This window comes from Amphibalanus amphitrite, unplaced genomic scaffold, assembly GCF_019059575.1.
Source record: "Amphibalanus amphitrite isolate SeventyFive unplaced genomic scaffold, NRLGWU_Aamphi_draft 000724F_arrow, whole genome shotgun sequence".
Lineage (NCBI taxonomy): Eukaryota > Metazoa > Arthropoda > Thecostraca > Balanomorpha > Balanidae > Amphibalanus > Amphibalanus amphitrite.
The window spans coordinates 298,409-312,837 of NW_024882218.1; the positions used below are offsets into that span (position 1 = coordinate 298,409).

Genomic DNA, 14,429 nt, shown 5'->3' on the forward strand with positions numbered 1-14,429 from the left:
TCGGTGTGTTTAGTGTGCTCTGTTTCGGTGTGTTTACTGTGCTCTGTTTCAGTGTGTTTGCTGTGCTCTGTTTCAGTGTGTTTACTGTGCTCTGTTTCAGTGTGTTTACTGCGCTCTGTTTCAGTGTGTTTACTGTGTTCTGTTTCAGTGTGCTTACTGTGCTCTGTTTCAGTGTGTTCACTGTGCTCTGTTTCAGTGTGTTTACTGTGCTGTTTCAGTGTGTTTACTGTGCTCTGTTTCAGTGTGTTGACTGTGCTCTGCTTCAGTGTGTTCACTGTGTTCTGTTTCAGTGTGTTTACTGTGCTCTGTTTCGGTGTGTTTACTGTGCTCTGTTTCGGTGTGTTTACTGTGCTCTGTTTCAGTGTGTTTGCTCTGCTCTGTTTCAGTGTGTTTACTGTGCTCTGTTTCAGTGTGTTTACTGCGCTCTGTTTCAGTGTGTTTACTGTGTTCTGTTTCAGTGTGCTTACTGTGCTCTGTTTCAGTGTGTTCACTGTGCTCTGTTTCAGTGTGTTTACTGTGCTGTTTCAGTGTGTTTACTGTGCTCTGTTTCGGTGTGTTTACTGTGCTCTGTTTCAGTGTGCTTACTGTGCTCTGTTTCAGTGTGTTTATTGTGCTCTGTTTCAGTGTGTTTACTGTGCTCTGTTTCAGTGTGTTTACTTAGCTCTGTTTCAGTGTGTTTACTGTGCTCCGTTTCAGTGTGTTTACAGCGCTCTGTTTCAGTGTGTTTACTGTGCGCTCTGTTTCAGTGTGCTTACTGTGCTCTGTTTTAGTGTGTTTACTGTGCTGTTTCAGTGTGTTTACTGTGCTCTGTTTCAGTGTGTTTACTGTGCTCGGTTTCAGTGTGTTTGCTGTGCTCTGTTTCAGTGTGTTTACTGTGCTCTGTTTCAGTGTGTTTACTGTGCGCTCTGTTTCAGTGTGCTTACTGTGCCCTGTTTCAGTGTGTTTACTGTGCTCCGTTTCAGTGTGTTTACAGCGCTCTGTTTCAGTGTGTTAACTGTGCTCTGTTTCAGTGTGTTTACTGTGCTCTGTTTCAGTGTGTTTACTGTGCTCTGTTTAAGTGTGTTTACTGTGCGCTCTGTTTCAGTGTGCTTACTGTGCCCTGTTTCAGTGTGTTTACTGTGCTCCGTTTCAGTGTGTTTACAGCGCTCTGTTTCAGTGTGTTTACTGTGCTCTGTTTCAGTGTGTTTACTGTGCTCTGTTTCAGTGTGTTTACTGTGCGCTCTGTTGTAAGGATTTTTGGATGAATGGAAATTATTATGCCACAGTGATAGCCAATTTGATTAGTCTCGCTTACCTTGGTATGCGCTTCTTGAATGTTTGTACAGAACTCAGTAATCCTTGCCCTCGTGTCCAAATCCTTGTAAAACTCAGTGGCTTTACGCTCAAAGTAAACCTTTCGTATGGCTTCTTGATCGGGTTGATATCTGTATCGTCACTATTTGAGTTTGCTGGTTCTTGTGTGTCACACAGCGTTTAACAACCACGAGGCTTCCAGACTGTCCCCGCCCGTGATTCCAGTATGTATCTGCCACTTTTTCAGTGCCGCACCCTGCCGCGCAGCTCGTTTGAACAGCTGAACAAACAGCTGATTTTGGCATCGTGCCAGTCACGTGACAACGATTTTCATGGTCAAGTCGACACGCACTTCTATGACCGATGCGGTTAGAGCCACACTTCCTGCCATCTAGCGGTTACCAAGCGAGACTAAATTGGCAAATTTGGCATAGGTGGCGCTGGTGAGGAATCAAGGTTAGGAAATATGCATGGAAGGGATGTGAGGAGTGGAAGACGGTGAATAATTCTCACACTCCCCAGGCGAGATGCTTGACAGAGGAGTCAAGCATGTCATGTGTTTTCTTCTGTCATGAGTTGGTTGTTGTTAAGTGGTGTGATTGAAGTATGATGTGAACAATGATGATGATGATGATGTGGTACACTTGTTAGTGCGCTTGATTGCAGGTTCTACAAAGAACCTGACCGGATCAGATCCTGAACCAGTTGCCTCTGTCCACTTGCCGCTCGTCTTGCAGGGCGAACGTTCGGGCGCGAGATGTCAGCTGGTGGTTCTGTCCTGAGACTGTTTCCGTCCACTCGACTGTTACACCCATCCGCGGATGTCCCAGCGTGAACAGCCCGCACTTCGAGCGGGTACAACAACCGCGTGGCATACCGACCTTGTCCTTTTGCAGTCTTCAGGATGACCTGTCGGACGCGACCATCGTTGCTGTGAATGAGTTGTAGAACACGTCCCATCTGCCAGTAGACTCTGGGCCGGTCCCTCGTGTCGATCAGAACAATGTCTCCCACCGATATCTTGTCAATCCACTCGGACTGGAACACGTCACGTGAAGTTTCTCTCAGACTCAGTAGATAATCACTGTACCACATTTTCGTGTATTTATCTTGCAGCCGTTGCTGCTCTTGTAGTGTGTTGTTCATCTGTCGATGCACATCATCTGGAGTTGAAGTCCAGAGTGGGTCGTCGCGGTCGTCTTCGCAGATCAGCCGCAGACGTGGGTTGGAGTGCACCTTCAGGATTTTGTTGGGAGTCAGAGGCTCGATCTCTTCCAGTTGACTGTTGACGTATGTGATTGGTCTCCCGTTCACGATATCTTGAATCGCGGCAAGGTGAGTGATGAGCTCGTAGTATGTCAGTTTTGCACGACCTACTGTTTTGTGCAGACACTGTTTGATTGTTTTGACTTGGCGCTCGTAAACGCCACCCACCCAGCTTGCGTAGGCTGGAATGGTCTTGTGGATGATGTTGAGTCTTGCCAGATGTTCTCTGAAGTCGTCTGATAGAAAGAAGTTTTCCATCAGCCTCTGAGCTGCGATGAAGTAACTAGCGTTGTCTGTGTAGAGTGTGTGGGGAACACGATATATGCTGCAGAAGCGAGAAAATGACTGGATGAATGACTTCACCGTCAGGTCCGGTACTACATCCAGGTGCACCGACCTGATGGCCAGGTCGGTGTAGAGGACGATGTACACTTTTTTCATCTCTCCATTGTCATCTTTGACAAAAATATGTCCAGTGTAATCAATCGCTGTATCGTGATAAGGCTTGAGGAAACGCACTCTCTCCTTTGGAAGGTCTGTCAGCTTGGGGTAGGAAAATGCGAGACTGTTGTGCTTCTTGCAGGTGATGCAGTCTTTCAGTATGCGCTTCACCACCTGTCGTCCAGCTGGTATCCAGAACCCACGTTCTCGTAGAGCTGTGAGAGTAGTGCCGATGCCAAGATGCTTGCACTTGAGGTGTTGATCGTTGATCAGAAGTGAAGTGAGCTGATGTTCCTTCGCTAACAGCACAGGATTGAGCGTTGAGTATGAGTAGTAGTTGAGTCGTGACAGCCTCCCTTTACATCTCAGGATGTCACCCTCATCTAAGAAGAGATTGAGGTCGTTCACGAGCTTGGGCGGCGGTTTCGACGCCTGATTTTCTTTTTCTCGCAGGAACCGCAGTTCTGCTGGGAACGACTTCTGCTGCATGCGGCGAATCCAGTAGTCCTCAGCTTGCTTGTAGCAGTCTACCTGTCTGCCTTTGAGCTTGTTGATGAAGTGGTAGACCCGAGCAGTGACACCGTAGAGCCTCTTGAGACTGGAATATTTACCAGGGTCCAGCAGCTGCTGACTGGTATGATCTGGATCGTGCTGTTCTGTGAGGTTTGTGTTGACCTGCATCGCGCGTTTGGTGGCTTCGGACAGACAGTTGAGCGTGTTCTGAGGCCAGGCGTCTGTGTCGGCCAGCCAACTCGGGCCTGACAACCAGGTGAGCATGCTTCTTTCGAACTCTCTGTACGAAATACCTCTGGTGACCATGTCGGCGACGTTGTCCAGCGTGTTGACGTATCTGAACGTCACTTCACAGTTCAACAGCGTTTCCAGGTCCTTTTTCTTCTGTTGGGCCGTCTTCAGCCTGTTGATGGTGAATCTGCTCTTGGTCTTGGTGCCACTGTGAAGCCATTCCAAGACCACCTGAGCATCACACCATACGAATACATCATCTGGCTTGATGTTCAGTGAAGTTGCGATTGTTGAAACACAATCGAGTGCCATCAGTACAGCAAGAAGTTCAGTTTGTGGGATGCTCTTCTTGTCAGGGGCTAACTTGCTGTGACTGTAGACAAGAGATGTCTTCTCTCCTTGTTTGATGTAGCAGGCGACGCCGTAGCATGATCTGCTGCCATCACAGAACACGTGGAGTGTGATCGGATCGTCTGATTCCAAATCAGCAGTCTGTCTCGGGAATGTCAGTGATTGGAGAGCCTCAAGGTCCTCTCGAAGCTTGGCCCACACGGCCTTCACTTCAGAGGAAACCTCTTCATCCCAGTCGGTTCCTTCATCCCAGACCTGCTTCATCAGGATGCGACCCCTGATCGTGACTGGAAGAGTGAGTGCAAGCGGGTCAAACACCCGGCTGACGTTGCTCAGCAGTCGTCGCTTGGTCAGCCTCCTGCTGTCATCAAAGTGAATGTCAGCGAGTGACATTGTGTCAGTTTTGGTGTCATATAGATAACCGAGTGTCTTCTCACTTGATGATGAGTGTGAGTGAAGAGTGCCTTCACTATCCATTGTGTTCAGCAGGGTTGGATGGTTCGACTTCCAACTTCTGAGGTTGAATCCTCCTTCCTTGAGTATCTTAATGCTCTCATGGTAGATGTCGGTGAGTTTGTCCAGGTCGGAGGAAGTGTAAAGGAAGTTATCCACATACAGGGATTGCTTCAGGGCAGAGATCGCCTCGGTCTCGCGGAATCGCTGCAGGTGCAGTTGAAGGATGTGGTTGAGGATGAACGGACTTGCGTTCAGTCCAAAGAGAATGGTCTTGAACCTGTACGCTTTCACGCCCTCTTCAGTCTTCCACAGGAAGCAGAAGTGATCCTGGTCGCTCTCATACTTCAGGTGAACTTGTAAGAAGGCTTTCTCGATGTCAGCCATCATCATGAACTTGTTGGTGCGGAACTTTTGCAGAAGACTGGTCATGTTCGTGAGCAGGTTGACACCTGGGAAACAGGCATCATTGAGTGACGGCGAGCCTGTTGTCTTGAAGCTGCAATTGAAGACAGGCCGTATCTTGGTTGTAGTCTGCTCGTCGGTTTTGATAACCGGGTGGTGTGGTATGAAGACTCGTCTTTTTGAAACAGACAAGTCGATTTCTTCGATGATTCCATCGTTGACTTGCTGTTGAAACACGGCTGAGTACTTTTCAACAAGATTTTTCCGCTGCAGGGACTGGTGTACCCTATCTGTAAGGGCCATGGCGTTGTCAAAGTTTTCGGGCACCTCTTCCACGTTGGAGTAGAAGGGTATTTTCACGAAGTACTTTCCGTCGCGAAACTCCACTTCGCTCTTGAAGTCCTCGAGGACGTGTTCATCTGCAGCTGTCAGTTCAACATCGTCTTCGTCTTCGTCACGAAGAGTCTGCGTAGTTTGGCTTTTGACGTTTGTTTTCTCTTGAACTGTTGGTGGTTGCCCATCTTGTTCCCACTGGACAGTTAGTCTTGGGATTGAGTTTGAGCTTGAGCTTGAGTTTGTGTTTGTGCTTGAGTTTGAGCCTGAGTTTGAACCTGAGCTTGAGTTCAGACCTGAGCTTGAGTTTGAGTTTGTGCTTGAGTTTGAGTCTGAGTTTGAACTTGAGCTTGAGGTCAGACCTGAGCTTGAGTTTGAGTTTGTGCTTGAGTTTGAGCCTGAGCTTGAACTTGAGCTTGAGTTCAGACCTGAGCTTGAGTTTGAACTTGAGTTTGGGTTTGCAGTTTGAGTTTGAGCATTTGAGTCAGCTACGAGGCCTGCATCTTGAGTAAGCTGACTCCCTTCTTGATCTTGAAGTTTGGTAGCCTCTTTGGTAGCATCACATAGGACTTGCGGCTGTGCTTGCTGTCCTACCGTGCTGGCTTCAGTTTGTTCTTCAGGTGTTGTTCGATGCTGATCTTGTTGCTTGATGTTGATGTTGGTCTCGTTGATCGTTTGTAGCAGTTCTTCCTCATCCTCGGGCGTCGGTTCACTTGTCGGACCAGACAGGTGAGACAGGTGGTCTGGAACCAGACCAGCCAGATCTCCGAAGATGATGTGCCCTTTGTCGACCTCGTAGGCGACACTCTGTCCCAGGCTGACTGTCCGGAGAGGGGTGAGGTCAGACAACACGTTGACGCCCAGCAGACAGTGGATGTTGTCGATGTCGTCAGTCTCTTGATCTCTGTAGAAGCAGTCAGCCAGTATGACGCCTTCATCTTGCAGTTGCTTCACCGCACGTGATACGCCTGGGAGATTGTAACTGAGGTCCATGTTTGGATCGATGAGGAACTCTGCCTTGATCATGCGTTTCGGTGTGATTGCGATCTCGCAGGTGACGACTCGGTGTCTTTTCTCTTCTGTCCCGATGCATGTCTTCACTGTGAACGTCTCCTCGTGTCCCTTCTCCTCCAGCTTCAGCTTCTCTGCCAGTGCCTGACTGATGTAGCTCGCCTGACTCCCGTGATCTATCAGCGCTCTGGCCACTTCTGCTTCTCCACAGGCACAGATGACCACTGACGTCGTCGGCAGCAGTGAACGGCGGCCGTGCTGCTCGCTCATCAAGCAGAGTCGACTCTGGGTGGAGTTTCCTGGAACACAAAGTGCAGTAATGTGCGACTTGTCTCCACAGATGGTGCATGGGTAGTTCAATCCCTTGTCCTTGCCGGGGCAGCTGGACAAACTGTGTTGACCACTGCAGGCTGTGCACAGTTTCAGTTCGGCCAACCGTGCACGACGTTTTGTCGCGTCCTGAAACGAGTTACACTTCAGCATCGAGTGTGTGCCCTGACACAGTTTGCATGGTTTGTATTTCAGAGCCTGCTTCTGTGTATCAGTCTGAAATGTGCTGATGTTCTTCATGGGTGCATGCTGAGTCGTGTGAGCCGGTGTCTTCGACTTTCCGGTCAGAGCAGTTTGCTTTGACGCCTGAGAGGCTGAGTGTGGTTTCTTTTCTGATAGTCTCTCAAGTGTTCGGAGGATGTCACCATAGCATTCCAGCAACTGTGCTGTTGTGGGTGTCATTGTGTCCATCCGTTTTTTGAAGTTTGCTGGTAGCTTCTCCCATAGAAGAAAACTTATGATCCGGCTGCCTAGTGAGTCGCCATCTAGAGCATCATAACCAAAGGTTTTCAGCTCATAGATGGATGTGCGAGCTGTGTTCATGAACTTGCGTACAGCCTCTAGGTCACGTGCCGGAGGGGCTTGTAGTTCGTAGATCTTTCTGATGTGATTTTCAACAACCTTGTCTTTGTTCAAAAACTCCTTCTTCAAGAACTGCACCGCCAACTCGTAGTTGTTGCTGTCATTGGAGAGGTGCTTGATCTGGTCCAACGCACTGCCTCGTAGATAGGTCTTCAAATACAGCAGCTTGCTTCCTCCACCGATTTTGCTGTTTTTCCCAATCAGCTCCTCGAAGAGTGTGAAGAAGTCATTGAATTCCATGACATCTGCTTGCGTGCCACTGAACGTGGGCAGTTTTATTTCCTTCAGTTTGGCTGTTGTTTCTGTAGCGCTGGCACCCTGCTCAGCAACATCAGTCTTCTTCTTGATTTTCTCCATAGCTGTTTTCATCTCCAGTTGGTACTTTACCTGTTCGGCCAACTCTTCTTCATATCCTTCACCTTCTCCATCTTCATCAGCCAGCTCCGTAGCAATTGACATGTCATATTCCTCTACTTCCTTCAGCTTTTGCTGTATGCTCGACACACAATCACTTGCAACGTTTGGATGTACTTCCTCTTGCTGCAGGCTCTTGAGCGTTAGAGTGATAACACGTTTGACATGACCTCGTTTGACCTTCAAACTTCTCAGGTCTGGCTTTGAGTCTGTCATTGTGCCTAAACGTTGAGATAACAAGAAAAAATACAATTATGGCGCAGGATGAGCAATGTTACCACAATCTTGTGAATAACAACCTTATAACTATATGATCTGGTGAAGGAACTATCAATCACTTGCGACAGTCCAGAGATCTTCAACCAGTGAAGCGACACAATCAGCAGCTCGGAAAGTGTCAGTTTGTGAGTGTGAATGAGACGACACAATCAGCAGCTTGGATAGTGTCAGTTTGAGGCTTGAGTTTGCGAGTGTGAATGTGACACGAGCAGTCAGTCACAGAGTATGTTTGAACTGAACCACTTCAAGTTTTAGAGTCATATTTTTCCCAGGTTTATGTTTGTAGATATAAAACTTTATCGGAATTCACTGGGATTGTATTGCGTATTATAGGGTTATTTTAGTTGTCCAGTGACCAAGGCCAAACAATATTGGCCGAAATATTTGGACTTGCATACGCAATACAATCCCAGTGAATTCCGATAAAGCTTTATATCCACTTCAAGTTCTGCGTGTTTGATAATGACGAACAATATCACCCAAGGAAATAGTTGACACAGAGGGAAGTTTTGACGATGAACAGTGAGTTACCATGAGTTTTACAATTTTCTTCTATGTAAGGATTTTTGGATGAATGGAAATTATTATGCCACAGTGATAGCCAATTTGATTAGTCTCGCTTACCTTGGTATGCGCTTCTTGAATGTTTGTACAGAACTCAGTAATTCTTGCCCTCGTGTCCAAATCCTTGTAAAACTCAGTGGCTTTACGCTCAAAGTAAACCTTTCGTATGGCTTCTTGATCGGGTTGATATCTGTATCGTCACTATTTGAGTTTGCTGGTTCTTGTGTGTCACACAGCGTTTAACCCGCGCACCGACGGGGGTCTGCGCCAACTTAGTACCGACGGGGGGGGGCGGATGACCGCCCCCCCCCCTGAGATCTCGAGAACGAAGCAAGATAGCGACAAGCGGTAAACGGCATCGGATACGCACGGTCAAGATCTACAATTTTTACTAAGGTCATTTTCAGGTCAGGTCAAAGATGACGTCACAGGGGTCGAAAAAGTCAAAATGGCGGCGCTAAATATGGAGAGAGTTTTTCTCGAATAACTTTCGAATTAGTCAAGATAGGAACAAACTAAGGGCATCATCGTGATCCTCTCGTCAATCCGCATCGAATGATATATATGTTGACCTCGAAAGGTCAAGGTCAAAGGTTGACCTCAGGTCACGTGACTTCGAGGTCATCATGTATATCATTCGATGCGTCTTGACGAGCTGAACACAATGAGACCATCCACGCGTCTGTATCTTTTTCCTGTACGGAGTTATTGGCCAAAAACCTTTGGTGACCTTTGATGACGTCACATGACCTCACAGCTGCCCAACAGCAAAACAGACCTCAAGGTAGTGAAGGTTGATCGTATATGAAGTCATGTATGGTATATGGGGCCATTCCGACCCGTTTTAGTGGTAAAAACAGGGAGTTGATTTTTCCCCCATTGACTTATAATGGGGAGGTCGCGAAATTGACCTGACCTTAGGTCACCGATATCAAAATTCCGAGATATACAAATTGTAGCTACTAATGACCTAATAACATCCTGCGACTTTCAAAGGCCTCCGACATCTACTGTAGCTCTGGCACGGTGACAAAGTTGCAAAAAAGTGACTTGAGGTTGGGTCATTCAAAGTGACCTGGTGACCTGACCTTGAAAGGTAGGAGGTTCAAACTTGCACACCATGTGTAAAATTGATAAGGGAATAGTCATACCAAATTTCGCGGCGCTACGCGCCGCGGTTTTCCCGCTATTCGCGAAAAACCTCAGGGGGGGCGGATATCCGCCCCCCCCCGTCGGTGCGCGGGTTAACAACCACGAGGCTTCCAGACTGTCCCCGCCCGTGATTCCAGTATGTATCTGCCACTTTTTCAGTGCCGCACCCTGCCGCGCAGCTCGTTTGAACAGCTGAACAAACAGCTGATTTTGGCCTCGTGCCAGTCACGTGACAACGATTTTCATGGTCAAGTCGACACGCACTTCTATGACCGATGCGGTTAGAGCCACACTTCCTGCCATCTAGCGGTTACCAAGCGAGACTAAATTGGCAAATTTGGCATAGGTGGCGCTGGTGAGGAATCAAGGTTAGGAAATATGCATGGAAGGGATGTGAGGAGTGGAAGACGGTGAATAATTCTCACACTGTTTCAGTGTGCTTACTGTGCCCTGTTTCAGTGTGTTTACTGTGCTCTGTTTCAGTGTGTTTACTGTGCTCTGTTTCAGTGTGTTTACTGTGCTCTGTTTCAGTGTGTTTACTGTGCTGTTTCAGTGTGTTTACTGTGCTCTGTTTCAGTGTGTTTACTGTGCTCTGTTTCAGTGTGTTTACTGCGCTCGGTTTCAGTGTGTTTGCTGTGCTCTGTTTCAGTGTGTTTACTGTGCTCTGTTTCAGTGTGTTTACTGTGCTCTGTTTCAGTGTGTTTACTGTGCTGTTTCAGTGTGTTTACTGTGCTCTGTTTCAGTGTGTTTACTGTGCTCTGTTTCAGTGTGTTTACTGTGCTCTGTTTCAGTGTGTTTACTGTGCTCTGTTTCAGTGTGTTTACTGTGCTCTGTTTCAGTGTGTTTACTGTGCTCTGTTTCAGTGTGTTTACTGTGCGCTCTGTTTCAGTGTGCTTACTGTGCCCTGTTTCAGTGTGTTTACTGTGCTCCGTTTCAGTGTGTTTACAGCGCTCTGTTTCAGTGTGTTTACTGTGCTCTGTTTCAGTGTGTTTACTGTGCTGTTTCAGTGTGTTTACTGTGCTCTGTTTCAGTGTGTTTACTGTGCTCTGTTTCAGTGTGTTTACTGTGCTCTGTTTCAGTGTGTTTACTGTGCTCTGTTTCAGTGTGTTTTCTGTGCTCTGTTTCAGTGTGTTTACTGTGCTCGGTTTCAGTGTGTTTGCTGTGCTCTGTTTCAGTGTGTTTACTGTGCTCTGTTTCAGTGTGTTTACTGTGCGCTCTGTTTCAGTGTGCTTACTGTGCCCTGTTTCAGTGTGTTTACTGTGCTCCGTTTCAGTGTGTTTACAGCGCTCTGTTTCAGTGTGTTTACTGTGCTCTGTTTCAGTGTGTTTACTGTGCTGTTTCAGTGTGTTTACTGTGCCCTGTTTCAGTGTGTTTGCTGTGCTCTGTTTCAGTGTGTTTACTCTGCTCTGTTTCAGTGTGTTTACTGTGCTCTGTTTCAGTGTGTTTGCTGTGCTCTGTTTCAGTGTGTTTACTGTGCTGTTCGCCGTTCATTCCGCACTAGTCCAGGACACAATGATTTTCACCCTGTATTTATTGTGCTCTCGGGTGCTGTGTGTGTGTGTTCACTGTTCATGGCGTTCTGTTCCAGGGCAGTGAGCTGTTCACTGTTCAAGCTATAGATGGCGACACCAGCGTCGACAACAACATCACCTACTCCATTATCAGTGGTAAGGATTGTCGGAAGCCTACTCTCACATTGCGCCGCATACTTTATAGAGGCTCTTAGAGCGCCTTCAAGTGTGTGATTATCTGGAATTGTAGAATTGATCATAACTCATGCATCACACGAACCTATAGTCAGTTCCACTGATACCAGGTCAGGTCACAGAGGTCAGGTCACTTAGTGTCACAATATGAAAATTGCATGTGTTGCATTTTTTTTATGGTCCATTTCATATGCCAAATGGGATTTAGGGGCCAGACAGCCTTTTCAGCCTTTGGGGTCAGTTTAGATTATGTTCTGGTGAAAGTTAGGTCAAGGTCAGTTCAAATTAGGTCAAATTTCAAAGTAGATATTTTTGCATAAAATGGGTATCAATTCGATGCAGCTCGTCACGCGGACTTCAATGGCGGTCTTTCTTTTGCGCTGCATGATCTAGAATTGCTAAACTTTTAGTTCAAAAACTTGACGTCATCAACTTTGAAACTTCTTTTCGCTTTAACCCGCGCGGGGCTGGGGTCTCCAGCCGAACGCGCGGGGCTGGGGGGGGTAAATTTTACCCCCCCTGTTATCTCCCGAACTAATGGTCCGATTTAGAAAATTCAAACGCCAATCGAAAGCTCTCATCACGAACTACTAAAAACATGTACTTAATTTAAAGTTTGAGGTCAAGGTCAAGGTCAGGTCAAGGGTACAAATTGCAAGTTTCTACAGTATCGGCCATGCACCGTAGTTGCCGAAGAATGGAGTCATGGACTGAGACTGATCGCCCAAAACATGTTCTTAGGCTACCAAGACAATATTCGTTGCATACAATATCATTCAGAGGTCAAGGTCAAGGTCAGGTCAGGTCAGGTCAGGTCACCAAAAAACAAAATATAGAAAAGGGCATGTGCGACACATGTTTTATGGGTCATTTTACTCATAGAATTCAATAGGCACACTCAATAAGTGATATGGACCACCTCTGGATGAATTTCAGGTCGAGGTCAGGTCAAGGTCAGGTCAAGTGAGGTCAAATTTTGAAGTTGGTTGTAAAGGCCTAAAAAGGTGTCTATATGATGCAGTTTTTCACGGCGAATCGAATGGTGCTATTTTTGTTTCCGTACGAGGTCTAGAACTTCCAAAAAAGTCATTTTTCAAAAAATTTGTGTGTCGTGACGTCATAAAATTTTGAATAACTCCCACATTTTTGAACCGATTCTTCTAAACTTTGGTATGTAGGTGCACATAGACCACTTCTCTGACATATATTCCGGTTTTTTTGATAGACTTAAAATTTTGGATTTTATAATGATTTTCCCAAAAAAATGAGTTTTTTGAAAAAATTTAGGCCAAAATCCAAAATTTTCAAAAAACCGAGATAGCCAATTGATAGACAAAGTAAAGTTACGTATAACCTTTTTTGTTACGTCTTGATTCCTTTAAAAATGAAGATGTTAGCGGCGTTTGAACTTTTGCCGTTTTTGAGGCGAAAATGGCGAACATGACGTCACTAAAACGTCAATTTCTCAAAATTTTCCGACGGATTTCGCTCAAATTTTCAGGGAACGTGTAAAATTGATGTAAGAAAAGGTACTGAAAGTTTGGCGGCGCTGCGCGCCGCCGTTTTTGAGATATCGCAAAAATTCGCGAGGGGGGGTAAAATTTACCCCCCCCCCCCAGCCCCGCGCGGGTTAACTTGGCCAAAAAAGAAGTGTTAATCTAAAATTTGGTATATATATTGAAGAGTGCAGGGTTTATCACATATATTCCGGTTTTCTCGAAATTCGGAAAAATGGATTTCTTGCGTTTTTTCTAAAAAACAACTTTTTTTTCTTTTCTTGGGTCAAAATCCCAACATTTTGAAAATCCGAGATAGCAGTTTTGTAGTGCTGCCTTTTTTACATGACCATATAAAGAACTTTGAAATTGCTTTGTAACTGTAGCTGTTGTGAGTGTTTCAAGATTTCATGTTTTTTGCTCATCTTTTCTCGAACATGACCTCAGTTTGACCTGAATAACACCTCACCTAAGGTGACCTAAGACATGAAATTGTGTGTGAAGGTGTCAAATTGATGCCCGGGAAGGTGCTAAAAAATTGGCGGCGCGCAGCGCCGCCAAATTGCAACCTCGTTTTGGAGGCCTTATAACCCGCGCCCCGTAGGGCTACCGGCGGACCCTACCACCCGTAGGGGGGCCGTTTCGGCCCCCCTAAGATCTCGGTAATTTACTGGCAGATTTTCAAAATTCAAACGGCATTCGATAGCCCCACCGGGGAACTACATACCTTGTGTATAAATTTCATTTAACGAGGTCAAACCGATGACGTCACAGGTCAGGTCAAACAAAATCGAAATGTGTTGGTAAGTACTCAGGTGAAATCGAGTAAATTGGTAAGTTATTGAAAACCATCGATGGTATATTGTTCGTCAAACACATACTTCGCTATCTGAGGTCACTGATACCAGGTCAGGTCACAGAGGTCAGGTCACTGGGAGGGGTCACAATATGAAAGTGTCGTGTGATGCATGTTTTATGGTCCATTTTACATGACAAATGCAATTATGTGGGTCAGGCAGCCTTTGGGGTCAGTTTAGATTATGTTCCGGTGAAGGTCAGGTCAAGGTCAGGTCAAGGTGAGGTCAAATTAGATCAAATTTCAAAGTTGATATTTTTGCATAAAATGGGTATCCATTTTAGCAGCTTGTCACGGGGAGTCCAATGCTGGTCTTTGTTTTGCCCTATGTTGTCTATAATTGCCAAAAATTGAGTTTGAAAATTTGACGTCATCATTTTTGAACAGTTTTTTCGCTATAACTTGGCCAACAAAGGAGATATCGATCTTTAATTCCGTATGTAGATAGAAGACGGTAGGTACTATCACATATATTACGGTTTTGCGAAACTCAAAAAAAAAACTTTTTGGATTTTTTGGCTAAAATATCCAAAAAATTGCATTTTTGATTGTTAGGGGTCAAACCTCTAAAATTTCAAAAATCCGAGATAGCAGTTTTGTAGCCCTGTCAATTCTACACCTTCATGTCTCGATCTTTTCTGTATCTTCAAAGCTGTAGGCCTGACAGCTCTTCTCGCGAAGGTGTTTTTTCGGTCGAAAATGGCAAATCATGACGTCATTCTGACGTCATTTGTGGCCAACCTATCATAGCCT

At 46.0% G+C, this 14,429-nt stretch overlaps 1 protein-coding gene across 1 annotated transcript in view; it reads left to right on the top strand.

Moving 5' to 3' along the window:
* Positions 1-14,429, top strand: part of LOC122365230 (protocadherin Fat 4-like) — a 165,736-nt gene that overhangs the window by 99,828 nt on the left and 51,479 nt on the right. Inside the window, exon 8 of the mRNA XM_043336234.1 lies at positions 11,207-11,285. Coding sequence (XP_043192169.1) covers positions 11,207-11,285 — 79 coding nt within the window. The remainder of the gene's footprint in view (positions 1-11,206; positions 11,286-14,429) is intronic.